Source organism: Mobula hypostoma, chromosome 7 (genome assembly GCF_963921235.1).
Source record: "Mobula hypostoma chromosome 7, sMobHyp1.1, whole genome shotgun sequence".
Lineage (NCBI taxonomy): Eukaryota > Metazoa > Chordata > Chondrichthyes > Myliobatiformes > Myliobatidae > Mobula > Mobula hypostoma.
Genome location: NC_086103.1, coordinates 117349279 through 117366125, shown reverse-complemented (window position 1 = coordinate 117366125; position 16847 = coordinate 117349279). Strand labels below are relative to the sequence as shown.

Sequence of the window (16847 nt, the reverse complement as noted above, 5' to 3'; positions counted from 1 at the left end):
TAGGATTTGCAGGAAACGTAAGGACTATGAGATATCCACCACAAAGTAATAATAATAACAATCAGCATTAGCCTTGGCCCAAATTTTTAAAAAAACTCAACTGCACTCACCATGGATGTTTTCAGAGAAGCACAATCCGTCTGTTGTTGTGATTGGTGGTGAAAGCATCAATGATTTTCTGGATGTCAAGTGCTTTGGCCTTCTGGCTGTTTATGGCCAACAGGGTCAAGTTGCTGTTCCGAGCATCGCCGCTGCTATTTCTTAGGTAGTTTTTGAGATGTCTGAGGCAAGAGAAACTCTGTTGGCATGAGGCAGATGTCACAGGCAGAGTCAGTGATATGCAGATTTGTTTGTATAAATCTATAAATGCATCGTGGTAGGGTCTCATCGGAGCTAGAAATTGCACTGTGTCATTCAATGTCTGTCCTTGCTAGAGACTCAACCACAGCCCTCATATACACACGATTTTCTTGGACAATCTTTGCAAGTTCTTTGTCGAGCATATTTCCCAATCTTGGACTGTCTTGTTTTCTCAATCTGAATTTGGCCCGTGCCTCCATAGCAAACTTCTGAGCTGCACTTACATGGTGGGTTTTGAAAGCTGTTGTAGCTTTCCACCAGTTGCGGTAACCGGTGACAGTGAAGGTAAACTCAGAATGGAACCCATGTCCTCCACACAGGAAATGCCTGCACGCGAAGCAGAACATAGCATCTTTCATGATCAGGTATTCCAGTCAGTCAAACCAGCCACGAATAAAACTCCTTTGCTGATTGCCAAACTGTTGCAAGCAGTGAAGGGTACTTTTTCAATGCTGGCCGACAGGGTTCTTCCTCAGGCTGCTGGCTAACATCGCTAACAGTATTCCCAGTAGCACTAAGAACAGCTTCATCCACGTTCTCTTCCAAATCCTGCTCCATTTCTTGTTCCTCTACTTCGCCCTCACACTCCTTCAATGAACTGCAGTCGTCCTCATCCCCACTTACTTCTTTCTGCATGTCACTTTCAATTAAGACAGGCTCAGGCTGAGACACTACTGATACCTCTGGATGAGGTCGTTTTCTCACTAAAAATCGATCCATTTTTCACACCGGCCAAAATAATGCACGTGCCAGGCCCACGCTAGCTTGTAAAAGCACAATGTGCACGTGTGGGGGGGGGGGGCATCTGTTAGTGTTGCGAGACCACGGTTCTGCGCCTGGATGTATACTATCAACGTGTGAGTGAGAGTGAGTTACATCACCACCTTAAGTGATCTTAGATCAGCTTAACTGATCTGAGGACAGCAGCGGCGAGACATTGACAACAAACGAATAAGCAGAAGTGTAGAGTGGATCTGACAGAGTTTATAACTTTATTGCTGCGTGGGTGCTATGGTAACTGGGGGCGCTGTTTCACTAGATCAACTGGAGAAACAAGCTGTAGTCAAAACTATACAGAGAAAGCAAAGCAGCTGCAATTTGTATGTGAAATTTCAGTTAATTTCTTGGTTGTTCTACGCTGGTGCTATTGCAATTTCTCCTGGGGCTATAGCACCAGCTATCACCACCTTAGCGTTGCCCCTGGTGCCACTGTAGCGTAGCGGTTAGTGTAATGCTAATACAGCTTGGGGCATCGAAGCTGAGTTCAATTCTGATGTCCTCTGTAAGAAAGTTTGTAAGTTCTTCCTGTGAGAGATAGGATTTCCTCTGGGTGCTCTGGTTTCCTCCCATTCTTAAAAAAAAATACCGGTTAAAAGGTTAATTGGTCATTGTAAATTGTCCTGTGATTAGGCCAGAGTTAATTAGGTGGGTTGCTGGGCAGTGTGGCTCACCGGGCTGGAAAGGCCTGTTCTGTGCTGAATCTCTAAATAAATAAAAAAGTAGATTGCTATCATTTCTTAGTAAGCAAAGGCTAAAAGTTAACATTTCTACAACTTAACAAGAAATCAAGAGTGATATACAGAGGTTTCTGACAGCTTGAGTAACATTTCATGCACACCAGAAATTCTGCAGATGCTGGAAATCCAGAGCAACACATACAAAATGCTGGAGTAACTCAGCTCAGGTCATCTATGGAAATGAATAAACAGTTGACGTTTCAGGCTGACACCCCTCATTCTGGACCAGAAAGGAAGGAGGAAGATGCCAGAATAAAATGTGGAGGGAGGGAAAGGAAACTATCTGGAAGGTGACAGGTGAAGCCAGGTGGAAAGGTCGAGGGCTGCAGAAGAAGGAATCTAATAGAGGAGAGTGGTCCATAGGAGAAAGGGCAGGAGGAGGGGACCCAGCGGGGAGTGATAGGTAGATGAGAAGAGGTAAAAGGCCAGAGTGGTGAATAGAGGAAAAGGGTAGGGGGAGGGAAATTTTATTTTAATGGAAGGAGAAATCAATATTCATGTCATCAGTTTGGAGGCTACCCAAATGGAATACATGATGTTGTTCCTCCACCCTGAGGGTGGGATCATCTTGACCCAAGAGGGGGCCGTGCACCGACATATCAGAAAGGGAATTGGGATCGGAATTAAAATGTTTGCCACTGGGTAGTTCCCCTTTTGGTAGATAGAGCGAAGATGCTTGATGAGCAGTCCCCCAATTTATGATGGGTCTCCTTAAATTCTTCTTTTATCCTTTTTAAAGAGATTTACCAGATTCTTTTTCATGACTGTAATGAGCGGAGTGGTATAGAATTAGTCATGATCAAAAAGACACATTGAGGAACTCAGCTATCAAGGAAACCCTTGGGACTGGAAGAGACTGAGATGACAGAGAAAGCAAGGCTAAGAATTCTTGAACTGGAAGCCATTGTAGATTGGCAAGCATAAGGCAAATGCAATTCAGTGCAAGATAGAACACAAGCAACAAAGTTTTGGATGACTTTGTCAATAGAGATTTACCAATATGATTTAGTGGGAAGTGCATTGAAGTAGTAAATTCTGGGTGTATCAAAGGTGCAGATGAGAATCTTTTGCATCTAAAATAATGCACATGAAACAACAACTGAGAATGATTCTGAAGGTAAAGTAAGGAATGACAATAAGGTTATTTATCCTGGAGCTATAGAATAGTTTGGAAAATGTTCTAGGTTATTAATCAGTAGCAATAATGTGTTCTTGCGAGATAAGTTCACTTGCTTAGAGGTTCTGAAACATGCTGAATCTGTCAGCATGCAGTTGTTACTGAACCAGTGGTGTTTGCAATGGATTGGGCAAGTTCTTGGATGGATAACAGTTGGATATTCTCTATGGGTGTGTTCCCCAAGGGATTAAGGTCTGTTGTATGTCCATATCTTTACTACAAAAATAACTTTATTTGAGAAATTTGCAAAAATGGACATAGATGACTTAGAGATGGCAAAGGGTTCAGGTCTCTGGGAGGGCATTGCAAGACGTAAGGTCACACGGCAAGCTTTGGTGACTGAGAAGAGGGAACGAGAAATCTCATCTTCTCAGTCTACTGCCTTCACCTGAAGCTACTGCAGCAGAAACAGCCAATGTTGGAGTGAAGTATCTGAGGGAATGACCCCATCATCCCCACTGTGACTGACTAAAATGGTACCACTAAATGTTGATCTGCTCCCTCACATTACTATTTACACCTGAAACCTCTTATAGAAATCAAATCTTGCTGAGGTCTGCCTGGTCTTCAATGGACAAAATATTCCACTTGGATCCTTCCTAGTCTGTATATTTCCCAACTGCAGTGTCTAGCATAATATAAACAAAATCACTTAGCCATGGCCCTATTCTTAATGAAGGGTAAGAAAACATTAAATGTAACAGCAAAAACTTGATTAGTATTTCGAAGCTCAATTTTATTGATCCAACTACGTTCCTTTATTTTGTAGATAAACCACTGAAATGGAGGCAGTAACAAACGGGTTAGAGAAGAATGGTCAATTACAGTAAGGTTCTTTGCTTTATGTTCTTTGTTTTATATTCTGAGTAAAATGAAAACCAAAAAGTGTGGTATTATGCAATAATCTCAATCAAATCTACTTTTATGGAAAACTTTATAGCCATGAAAACACAGAGGGACAGGCAGTCTGTAGTGCTGAGATTGCCAGTTGTCTGCACCCTGGACCACGCTATCATTTCCACCACGGTCCTGTGCAGTCACCCGCTGAGAGTCCATTTCGTAGCTCATATGCAGGGCCTTTCAAGCTCTTCCACCATAGCTCAGGCTGCATCTGGGGAAAGAGAAACCAAGTCAATGCTTCAGTTCAGGCTCCCTTCTTCAGAACTGGAGAGATGAAAAGAATATATATTATTAAATTGCAGAAAAAGTGCTGTGAGGGATGGGCAGGGAAGACTCAGTACCTGTGTTTGGATGAGGCCAACATAGCCTTGGGGATAAATTGTATGGGTTCTCTAGTCAATTAGATTAATGGAAAGTTAACGAATGCTAACATTGACAACTGCCTCTGCTAGCTCATCTAACTAGATGACCCAATACAAATCATTTCCAATAGAGCAAAGGAAATATCTGTAAAAGCCAGTGTTATCGGTAGCTAAGTTTAGGAATCATTCACTGTGGCCTCCCTGACCTGCTGAGTGTTTCCAGCATCTTCTTCTTTTATTCCAGTATCTGTGTTCGTTTGGATTTTCTTACACTTTTCCCTGAGAAGGCAGGCCATCTACTTAATCACTTTTTGAAAAGTTAGTCCTACTGTTAGTACATTGTTCTAATAGTTTTACATGGGATTATCAGTTTTGACGTTATTATCAAAGCCTATAGTGTGGGAACTTCAATCTTCAGTTTCAAACAAAAGTATTATGAACTTGACCACTGTCGGAACATTGGGATTTGCTGCTTTGTTTGTCAATTTGTTCAAATTCAAAAAGGCTTCTGAAAATTGCATACCAAATCTATAGGAATATTTTTATGTCTTGATCTGGTTCACATCAATCCAAAATTAATCAGAGGCAGCGACTTCCATTAGAAATATTGGTGAAATTATTATATGTACTCGGTCTATCTCTTTAGCATGCTTTACCTTATATCACTGGAAAAGCTCAGGAAGATAGTCAGGATCTATTAAATAGATTTCTTTTAGAGCTGAAAATATCAAATTAAAGTATGAGTGCAGCACACATTATGTATTTTTTCATTTTTAATTTTATTAAAATGTGAAAGTATTTTTTATTGCTTTCACCACAATATCAGGGGATCCTCTTGTGAAGAAGAGCTCCAGGAACTATTGCATCAAATCAATGTCATGGTGAACCGGAAAAAAATTGAATGGGAACAACAGTCGCAAAGTCTTGAGACTCAGCTTGAAATGCGTGAGCTAGAATTGGTCAATGTACGCACATGCCTTGATTCAAAACAGCATGAGGTAAGGAAGCAAAGGCCGCAGGTATTTGGATATATTTATTGACCAAAGAACAGCCAGGTAGAAATGACACTTTTCATAAGAGATTCTGCAGATGCTGGATATCTGAAGCGACACGCACAAAATTTTGGAGGAACTCAGCAGGTCAGGCAGCATCTATGGAAATGAATAAACAGTCGATGTTTCGGGCTGAGACCCTTCTTCAGGACTGGAAAGGAAGGGGGAAGAAGCCAGAATAAGAAAGCGGGGGAGGGGAGGGGAAGGAATACAAGCTAGAAGGTGGTAGATGAATCCGGGGGGGGGGGGGTGAAGTAAGATGCTGGGAGATGATAGGTAGAAAAGGTAAAGGGCTAGAGACAAAGGAATTTGATAGTAGAGGAGAGTGGACCATGGAAGAAATGGATGGAGGCTATCATTTCCTACAAAGTGAAACCTAACATCATGAATAGCAGTGAAGCTTCACTCACAGATGAGCTCAAAGCCTTTTAGATTAAGAGAACACTCAGTCCTCTTTTATTGTCATTTAGAAATGCATACATGCATTAAGAAATGATACAATGTTTCTCCAGAGTGATATCACAGAACACAAGACAGGCCAAAGACTAACACTGACAAAACCGCATAATTATAACATATAGTTACAGCAGTGCAAAGCAATACCATAATTTGATAAAGAACAGACCATAGGCACAGTAAAAAAAAGTTCTCAAAGTCCTGAGTCGATGGACTCCTGAGTCCCCGATAGCAGGCGGCAAAAGGGAGAAGCTACCTGCCATAAACCCCCAGGCACCGTCAACTTGCCGATACCTTGGAAGCAGCCGACCCCAGCCGACCCTGGGCCCATTCGTCTGAAAACTCCGAGCAGCCTCTCTGATACAGCCTCCCGTGCGCCATCCTCTGCCGAGCGCCTTCGACCTCACCCTGGCCACTGAAACACGCAAAGCTGAGGATTTCGAGGCCTTCAGCTCTGGAGATTCCGGTTACCACACAGTAACAGCGGTGGCAAAGCAGTCATTTCAGAAGTTTTCCAGATGTTCCGCTGTGCTCTCACGTCTGTCTCCATCAAATCAGAATTGTGCACGATCCCCTACTTGACAAATAACAGATATTCATCACCGAAGTGGCCACGCGCGCTGTCGTCCCGCCGCCATCTTCTCCCCACTCCTGGGAGAACTGTTTTGAAGGGAAGAATAAAACTACATCTGGGTGAATCCCTGCAGCATCCGGTGACTCTAGTCTCTGTCTCAGTGGGGATCTTCAGAACATCTTTCACTAGGGTAAACCCTCACAACACATCAGGACATGGTGTACCTGAAAACCTGTGCCAACCAACTGGTGGGATTGTTCAAGGACACGTTAGGTCTCTCCCTTCTGCCATTGGATGTTCCCACCTGCTTCAAAAGTGTGACTTTCATACCGGTGCTCGGGAAGAGCAGAGCGAGCTGCCTCAATGACTAGCGCTCGGTGACATTCACATCTACTGTGAGGAAGTGCTAGAATCAACTCCTACCTAGAATCAAGCAGCTGGACCTGCAGCAATTTACCTACCACCACAATAGGTCTACAGTGGATGCCATCTCACTGGCTCTCTGCTCAGCCTGGGATCACCTGGACAGTGGTAATATCTACATCAGGCTGCTGTTTATTGACTACAGCTCAGCATTCAACACAATCATACCCTCAGTTCTAATAACAAGCTCCAAAGCCTGTGCTTCTGTATCTCCCTCTTCAACTGGATCCTTGACTTCCTCACCAGGAGACCACAGTCTGTGCAAGTTGGAAATAACATCTCCTCCTGACTGACAGTCAACACTGGCGCACCTCAAGGATGGGTGCTTAGCCCACTGCTCTACTCTCTCTACATCCACAATGGTGTGGCCAGGCGCAGCTCAAATGCCATCTGGAAATTTGTTAACGATACAACTATTGTTGGCAGAATTTCAGATGGTGACCAGGCGTACAGGAGAAAGATAGATCAGCTGGTTGAGTGGTGTCACAATGACAATCTTGCACTCAATGGCAGACCAAAGAATTGATTGTGGACCTCAGAAAGGAAAACTCAAGGGAACTCACACCAGTCCTCAGCAAGTGATCAGAAGTGGAAAGGGTGAGCAGTTTCAGGTTCCTGGGTGTCAACGTCTGAGGAGCTAACCTGGCCCCAACATATTGATGCAATTACAAAGCAGACATGACAGCAGCTAAATTTCATTAAATGTTTGAGGAGAAGTGGTACATCACCAAAGATACTCGCAAATTTCTTTAGATGTACCAAGGGGAATATTCTAACTGGTCACATCACCGTCTGGTATGGAGGGGCCACTGCACAGGATTGGACAAAACTGCAAACTCAACCAGCTCCATCATGGGTGGCAGCATGCAGGACCCCTTCAAAAGACAATGCCTCAGTAAGGTGGCATCCATCACTCAGGACACCTGCAACCCAGGACATGCCCTCTTCTCATTGCTACCATCAATGAGAAGGTACTGGCACCTGAAGACACGCACCTAATGTTTCAAAAACAGCTTCTTCCCCTCCGCCACCAGATTTCTGAATGGACAACAAAGCCATGAACACTTCCTCAGCAACACACACACAATGCTGGAGGAACTCAGCAGGTCAGGCAGCATTTATGGAAAAGAGTAAACAGTCGACATTTCGGGCCAAGACCCTTCATCAGGACTGGAAGGAAAAATGAGAAGTCAGAGTAAGCAAGTGGGGGGAAGGGAGTAAGAAATACAATGTAGTAGGTGATAGGTGAAACTGGGAGGGGGAGGAGTGAAGTAAAGAGCTGGGAAATCGATTGGTGAAAGAGATAAAGCGCTGGAGAAGGGAGAATCTGATAGAAGAGGACAAAAGGCCATGGAAGAGAGGGAAGGAGGAGACACCAGAGAGAGGCGATGGGCAGGGTGAGGGATAAAGTGAGAAATGGAAATGGGAATGAGGAATGGTGAAGGAGGTGGTGGGGGGTGGGAGGGACAATTACTGGAAGTTCGAGAAATCGATGTTCATGCCATGAGGTTGGAGGTGACCCATACAGAATATAAGGTGTTGCTCCTTCAACCTGAGTGTGGCCCCATTGCAGCATACCTCAACTCTGTTTTATCCCCCGGATTCAGTCCCTTCCTACCTACATCTGTGACACTTCACACGCTCTTGATCTTTTCAATGATTTTGAGTTCCTTGGCCCTGATCGTCTCATTATCACTATTGATGTCCAGTCCCTATACACCTCCATCCCCCACCAGGAAGACCTCAAAGCTCTCCATTCCTTTCTGGACAACAGGCCCAATCAGTTCCCACCACCACCACTCTCCTCCATTTGATAGATCCGGTCCTCATTCTTAATAATTTCTCTTTCGGCTCCTCCCACTTCCTTCAAACAAAACGTGTAGCCATGGGCACTCATATGGGTCCCAGCTATGCCTGCCTTTTTGTCGGCTATGTGGAACAGTCTATGTTCTAAGCTTACACAGTTATCACGCCCCAACTTCTCCTAAGCTACATCAATGACTGCATTGGCGCTGCTTCCTGCACCCATGCAGAGCTCAATGACTTTAGCTTTGACTCCAATTTCCACCCTGCCCTAAAATTTACCTGGTCCATTTCCGACACCTGCTCCTCTTTCTCGATCTCTATCTCTGGAGACAGCTTATCTACTGATGTCTATTATAAACCCACTGACTTTCACAGCTACCTGGACTATACCTCTTCCAACCCTGTTAATTGTAAAAATGCCATCCCCTTCTCTCAATTCCACCATCTCCACTGCATCTGCTCTCAGGATGAGGCTTTTCATTCCAGACTAAGGAGATGTCCTCCTTCTTTGAAGAAAGGGGCTTCCCTTCCTCCACCATCAATGCTGCCCTCAACCACATCTCTTTCTTTTCATGCGCGCCTGCCCTCACACAATCCTTCTGCCATCCCACCAGGAATAGTGTTTCGCTTGTCCTCACCTACCACCCCACCAGCCTCCACGTCCAGCACATAATTCTCTGTAACTTCCGCAGTCTCCAATGTGATCCCACCATCAAGCACATCTTTCCCCCCCCCCCCCCCAACACTCTGTGCTTTCCACAGGGAGTACTCCCTTAAGGACGTCCTTGTCCATTCATCCCTCCCCACTGATCTCCCTCCTGGCACTTATCCTTGCAAATGGAACAAATGCTATACCTCCTCCCTCACTACCATACATGACCCCAAACAGTCCTTCCAGGGGAGGCAACATTTTACCTGTGAGTCCACTGGGGTCATCTACTGTATCTGGTGCTCCTGGTCTGGCACCCTGTATATTGGTGAGAGCCGACATAGATTAGGAGGCCACTTTGCCAAGTACCTACCAGAAAAAGCGGGATCTCCCAGTGGCCACCCATTTTAACTCCACTTCCCATTCCCATTCTGACATGTCAGTCCATGGCCTCCTCTACTGCCACAATGGGACCACACTCAAGTTGGAGGAGCAGCACCTTCTATTCCATCTGGGAAGCCTCCGACCTGATGGCATGAACATTGAGTTTGGACTTCTAGTAATTGCCCCTCCCCCACCCTCTCCTTTACCATTTCCCATTCCTGTTTCCCTCTCTCACCTTATCTCCTTACCTGCCCATCACCTCCCTCTGGTGCTCCTCTCCCTCCCTTTTTTCCATGGTCTTCTACCCTCTCCTATCAGAATCCCCCTTCTCCAGCCCTTTATCTCTCTCACCAGTCAACTTCCCAGCTCTTTACTTCACCACTCCTCCCCCGCCCCCCAGTTTCACCTACCACCTAGTACTCTTTCTCTCCTCCCTCCACCTTCTTACTCTGACTTCTCATCCTTTTTCTTCAGTCCTGATAAAGGGTCTCAGTCCGAAACGTCAATTGTTTACTCTGTTCCTTAAATGCTGCCTCGCCTGCTGGGTCCCTACTTTTTGCAGAGGTAGCTCCCTCCGTGAATCCCTCGTCCATTTATTCCTCCCCACTATTCTCCCTCCTGGCATTTATCCCAGCAAGTGGAAGAAGTGCTACACCTGCCCATTCAACTCCTCCCTCACTTCCATTTAAGGCCCAAACTGTCCTTCCAGGTGGCTAACATTTCACCTGTGAATCTGTTTCGGTTTGCTATTGCATTCGGTGCTCCTGTTGCAGTCTCCTCTACATTTGTGAGACCCGAGAAAGTAGCGTTTTGTGTGTTGCTTGGACTTCCAGTATCTACAGATTTTCTCGAGCTTGTGATTGAACACTTCCTCAGTATTTTATTCCTCTCTTTTTACACTACTTAACTTTATATATCCGTATATACCGTGTGTGTGTGTGTGTGTGTGTGTCTGTGTCTGTGTTTTATATATATTTATTTATTTATTATAAGTATTGCAATGTACTGCTGCCACAAAACACCAAATTTTCCTGTGATATTAAACCTGCTTCTGATTCTGAGGAGGTGCACCAGGGGGAGGTGATAGGTAAGTGAGGAGATGAGAAGAGGCAAGAATGGAGCCAGGGTGGGGAACTGAAGAAGAGAGAGGAGTGGAAAGCGGAAGGGGTAAAAACTACTAGAAGTTGGAGAAATTGACTTTCACATCATCAGGTTGGAGGCCTCCCAGACAGAGTACGAGGTGTTGTTCCTCCAACCTGAGAGTGGCCTCTTCATGACAGAGGAGGTGGCCATGGACTGATATGTTGGAATAGGAATGCGGATTGGAATTGAAATAGTTGGCCACTGGGAATTCCTGCTTCTTTTGGATGAAGTGAAGCTGCTCGACGTGCATTTCCCCCGATGTACATCGGGTCTCACCAATATAGAGGAGACTGCAACAGGAGCACCGAATGCAGAGGCCAACCAAAACAGATTCACAGGTGAAATGTTACCTCACCTGGAAGGACTGTTTGGGCCTTAAACAGAAGTGAGGGTGGAGGTGAATGGGCAGGTGTAGCACTTCTTCCTCTTGCAGGGATAAGTGCCAGGAGGGAGATTAGAGGGGAGGAATAAATGAACAAGGGATTCATGGAGGGAGCTATCCCTGCGAAAAGTAGAAAATGTGGGGGAGGTAAAGATGTGATTGGTGGTGGGATCCTGTTGAAGATAACGGAAGTTATGAAGAATGATGTACTGGATGTGGAGGCTCATGGGGTGGTAGGTGAAAACAAGAGTAAATCTGTCCCTGTTAAGATGGCAGGAAGATGGGGTGAGAGCGGATATCAGGGAAATGGAGGAAATGCAAGTGAGGACAGATCAATGGTGGGAGAAGTGAAACCCTGTTCTTTGAAGAAAGAGGGTATCTCTGATGTTCTGGAAAGGAAAGCCTCATCCTGGGAGCAGATGCAGTGAAGACAAAGGAACTGAGAAAAGGGAACGGCATTTTTACAGCAGATAGAGTGGGAACAGGTATTGTCAAGATAGCCATGGGAATCAGTAGGTTTATAAAAGACACCTGTAGACAGTTTGTCTCCAGAGATGGAGATAGAAAGATCAAGAAAGGGGAGAGAAGTGTCAGAAATGGACCAAGTGAACTTAAGGGCAAGGTGGAAGTTGGAGGCAATGTTGATTAAATTGACAAGCTCAGCATGGGTGCATGAGGCAGCACCAACGTAATCGTCAATATAGCACAGATAGAGTTGGGGAGCATTACCAGTGAGAAAGCAAGCACATCTGAGGCCCATGGTTCCACCTTGAGTTTAGAGAAAGTGGGAGGGGCCAAAAGAGAACCTTTCATGATGCTGTCAAAAAAGAAAAGCAACAAATAATGTCACCAAGCTGCAGAAGACGATTCAAAATGAAGTTGATTGTGAATGTGACTAACAAATTTACTGCAAGTCCAGGCAAGTTACTGGAAGAACGTAATACTTTATTTAGCAATTATAATGATGTTCCTTCAGCATATAGTTGGATATGAGTGCAGCACACAGGAATGTTGAGGTATGTACTTTGCAAAGAAAAGAAAAGAACTTAATTTTGTCCATTTCAATGAGGAGGGATGAAGGAGGAAGTCTGGGGTTAGACAGTTATTGCAGGGAACAGTTAAAGTGAATAAATTTTCACAAGAATTAGCCAGCTCTGACTCAAGCAAGGGAAATTCATTACCTAAAATAGTTGAATTTAATATTGCATCTTGAGAGCTACCAAGTGCTGAGATGGAAGCGGAGATGTTCCTTTACTTTCTCACTCCACAGATGTTGCCTAATTTATAACTCTGCTTCCTCTCCACAGAATGCTACTGAATCTTTTAAGTTCAACAAGTGTATAGCAATTCATAGTTTAGCAAAAGGCTTTCTAGCCCCAGTTTATTAGCCAGTCAATAAGATTGCACCTGATTTTTACAACAGACGCACATCTCAAAGTTTTCCTTTTGTCATTGATTTCTTATGCTCTAAAGTTGCTCTAATCCTATTCTCTGTGTGTGACTATATGAATCATCTTAGCATCCACAGCCCTCAGGAAAAATAAGTTAAAGAATCACATCTTTGAGTGAAAGATATCTTGACCATTTCAGTCTCATGCATTATTCTTAATCAGAGAGTGATGCCTGGTTCTAGACACTCAAGGCAGATGAAACAACGCCACAACAACTATCCTGCACGCTCTTTAAGAAATGCTTCAATAAGGTTATGCTTCATTCTCAGAAAACATTGTCACATTCTATTCAATCCCTGTTCACTCTCCACCACTTTCATACCAGGAATTCATTGTGAAGCTTTGACGAATTCTATCGGAAGCCAACTACATTATTTCAACAGCACAGAAATATACAGTTCTCCAGGTGTGATCACACTAATGCATTACGATATAAACACCGGTGCGCACTTCTGGAAGTCCATTTATCAAGTTATTCACATCAGGTGACTGAATCTTGTTTGCGGACTTGTAGCTGAAGGATTCAGCATTACAGAAGTACTTGTATCAGGTTTTCAGAGCCTGTGTGGGGCCTACCAGGCATGCCATCTGTAATTTATGCAGATACTGTTAAATACTCTTTTCAGCAGAGTGGCTCTGTTTGCATGCACAATTTAAAGAAAATATATTATGCAAGTTAAGCCAGACGTTAATTAGACACCTTTGTGTATGTCAATAGTGCTTAATACAAAAATCACCCATTTTTGATTCCTAATAAATTATGCTAATATTATCCCAAATACCTTGCTTAACCCTCTTTAAACAATCTCTGAGCATGGTTTCTTAAAATCCAAATATATTACATTCATTTATTCTCCTTTATTTAGCCTGCTTATTAAAGCTTCAAAAGAAATGTTGAATAAATTTGTCAGTCCGCTCAGTGTTGGACCCACAAAATCATATTATGACTATTTTCCCCCCACAGGTGCCCCTTTATCATGTCGTTAATAAATTCTAGAATATTCCTTGCTACAGTGAAGTGATCTATGGTGCTTTCTGCCTCTACAGAATCACTTTAATACTATATGACAGTACTTCGTGATGCACACGATTTAGAGTTTCAAATTACAACATGGTCTTCTCTGTCCAGAACACACTTTAGCCACATGGGTGCTCACCGTTCCTGCAAGTGCCCCCATCGTACCCAAGGTCACAGTGCACCCCTTCTTCAGGGACAACAGGCACAGAAGGAACTCTGGAAGAGGGGCAGGCATCAGCTTGGGCAGAGCCCTCGACTGCCCACTGCCTGGGCCTGTGAATGGCCAGCTTGGCCAGGCCCAGGAGATCTCCAGAGCAGTCCGCTCTCCTCTGCACTGGGCACAGATCAGGAAATCATAGATCAGGAGTGTGGCGCTGAAGAGCAGCCAGAACTTGAGGAGCAGCCCCTTCAGATATTCAAACAGAGGTTCCAACATCTCACACTCTATGTACACATGGTACTCTGACTCCTCCCAGCCCTGAACACTGCCACACTAGGAGTCACTTGTCAAGACTTATTTCTTCAATCCCTCTTTGCGTCTTTGCACACTCCTTAATACCATAAGACATAGGAGCAGAATTAGGCTATTTGGCCCATTGATTTTGCTCCCACCATGGCCGATTTATCATCCATCTCAACCCCATTCTTCTGCCTTCTCCCCATAACCTTTGCTGCCCTGAGTAATCAAGAAATATCAACTTCGGCTCTAAGTATACCCAATGACTTGGCTTCCACTGCCATCTGTGGCAATGAATTTAACAGATTCACTACCCTCTGGCTAAAGAAATTCCTTCTCATCTCTCTTCTAAAGGGACTTCCTTGTACTCTGAGGCTGTGCCCTCTGGTCCCTCACTAGAGGAAAACTACCCTCCACATCCACTCTATCTAAGCCTTATTTTCTAATATTCGAGCGGTTTCAATGACATCCCCCTTATTCTTCTAAATTCCAGTGAGTACGGGCCTAGAGCCATCAAATGCTCCTCACACGTTAACCCTCTCCTTTCCTGGATTGTTTTGTCACCTCAAAGCACTCCCCTTCAGTATCACAGCAAGACACCATTCTGGCAGGAGTACTGAAGGCTTACATTCTAGAACTTGCCATGCCCTTTGTACAATGCAGGTGCCTAGCCGACAATGTGGAAAATTGCCCAGTTATGTCCTGTCGGCAAAAAATAAGATACATCCAATCCGGCCAATTACCATCTCACTAGTCTACTATTGATGATCAGTGAAGTGAGGGGAGGGGTAATCAATAGATTTGATTAGATTAGATTCAACTTTATTGTCATTGTGCTGAGTACAGTTACAAAGCCAGTGAAATGCAGTTAGCATCGAACCAGAAATGCAAAGAATAGTGTTATTTACAAAATAACTGCAAATAAAAAGTAAGTGCTGAGTACAATATGGGTGCAATACTGCTTAGCGCTGTGATATGAGGTTCAGCAGGGTCACAGCCTCAGGGGAAGAAGCTCTTCCTGTGCCTGCTGGTGCGGGAACAGAGGCTCCTGTAGCACCTACCAGATGGGAGGAGAGTAAAAAGTCTATGGTTAGGGTGAGGTGCATCCTTGATAATGCTTTTCGCTCTGCCCAGGCAGCATTTATGGCAGATGTTCTCAATGGTGGGCAACTGGGTGCCGATAATCCGCTGGGCAGTTTTCACCAAAGGCTGGAGTGCTTTGCGGTCCAATACGGGACAGTTGCTACTAAGTGCTACTAAGTGGCATTTGCTTAGCAACAACTTCCTCGCAGAAGCTCAATTTGGTTCCATCAAAATCAATAAGCTCCTGACCTCATTACAATCCAATTTCAAACATGGATAAAAAAAAACTAAACTCCAGCAGTGAGGTGAAAGCAACTGCCCTTGACACCAAGACGACACTTGATTGAGCAATAGCACCAAAGAACCCTAACCAAGCAGGAGAAGCATGGGAGAAACCACCAGTTGGAATCATACCTGGCAAAAAGCAAGATAGTTGCCGTGTTTGGGAGTCAATCACGTCATCCACAGGACATCTCTTCAGGAGTTCCTCAGCCCAATCACCTTCGGTTGCTTTGTCAATGACCTTCCTTCAGTCGTAAGTTCAGGAATAAGAATACTCACTGAAGATTACACAATGTTCAATGCCATTCATGATTCTCAGATGAAGAAGCAGTCCACATCCAAAAGCAGCAAGCTCTTGATGATATCCAGGCGGGATATGCATGACAAATATTTGCTGGGAAATGACAATATCCAACAAGAGAAAATCCAGCTATAACCTCTAATATTCAATAACCACTAAACTCCCCACTATCAATAATATCCTGGGGGGGGCGGTAGCTACCTAGATAATGTGTGATAAAAGCAGTTCAGAGATTAGGAATCCTGCAGTAAGTAACTCACCTCCTAAATTACCATCTACAATGCTCAAGTCGGAAGTGTGATGAAATACTTCTACTTGCTTGGATGAGTACAGCATCAACAGCACTAAAGGAGCTTCACACCATACGGGACACAGTAGCCAGACTGACAGGTACACCATCCACAATCGTCTGCTCAGTTCACCACTAATATATAGTTGCCTCAGCTCGCAGCATCTATAGAATGCTCTGCAGCAACTCACCAAGACTTCTTAATCAGCACCTGCCTCTATCAGCCGGAAGACAAAGATAGCAAAAGCATGGGCGTTCATCACTTGGAAGTTTTCCTCCAAGCCACACGCCATCCTGACTGACACAAAAATGCTTTTGCTGGCCACTTTATTAGGAACACCTATACTTCTGCTCATTAATCCAAGTATCTAATCAGCCAATCACGTGGCAGCAAGTCAATGCAGACATGGTCGAGAGGTTTAGTTGTTCAATCAGAATGGGGAAGAAATGTGATCTCTGACTATGGAATGATTGTTAGTGCCAGACAGGGTAGCTCGAGTACCTCAGAAACTGCTGATCTCCTGGGGTTTTCATGCACAACAGTCTCTAGAGTTTACCGAGAATGATGTGAAAAACAAAAAAAAAGCATCCAGTTGGTTCAGTGGATAAAAGCAGCTTGTTAATGAGAGAGGTCAGAGGAGAATGTCTAGAGCTGAGAGGAAGATGAATGTAACTCAGATAACCATGTGTTACAATGGTAGTATGCAGAAGAACCTTGAAGCAGATGGGCTACAGCAGCAAAAGACCACGAACGTACATTTAATGGCCTCTTTATTAGATA

The 16847-nt window shown here is 44.3% G+C and overlaps 1 protein-coding gene across 1 annotated transcript in view; it reads left to right on the top strand.

Moving 5' to 3' along the window:
- The first annotated feature begins 3836 nt into the window (after nt 1-3836).
- The window catches only part of LOC134349001 (deuterosome assembly protein 1-like), a 102973-nt gene continuing 89962 nt past the window's right edge, over nt 3837-16847 (top strand). The window contains exons 1-2 of the mRNA XM_063052835.1: nt 3837-3880; nt 5143-5314. Of these exons, the coding sequence (XP_062908905.1) occupies nt 3837-3880; nt 5143-5314 (216 nt within the window). The remainder of the gene's footprint in view (nt 3881-5142; nt 5315-16847) is intronic.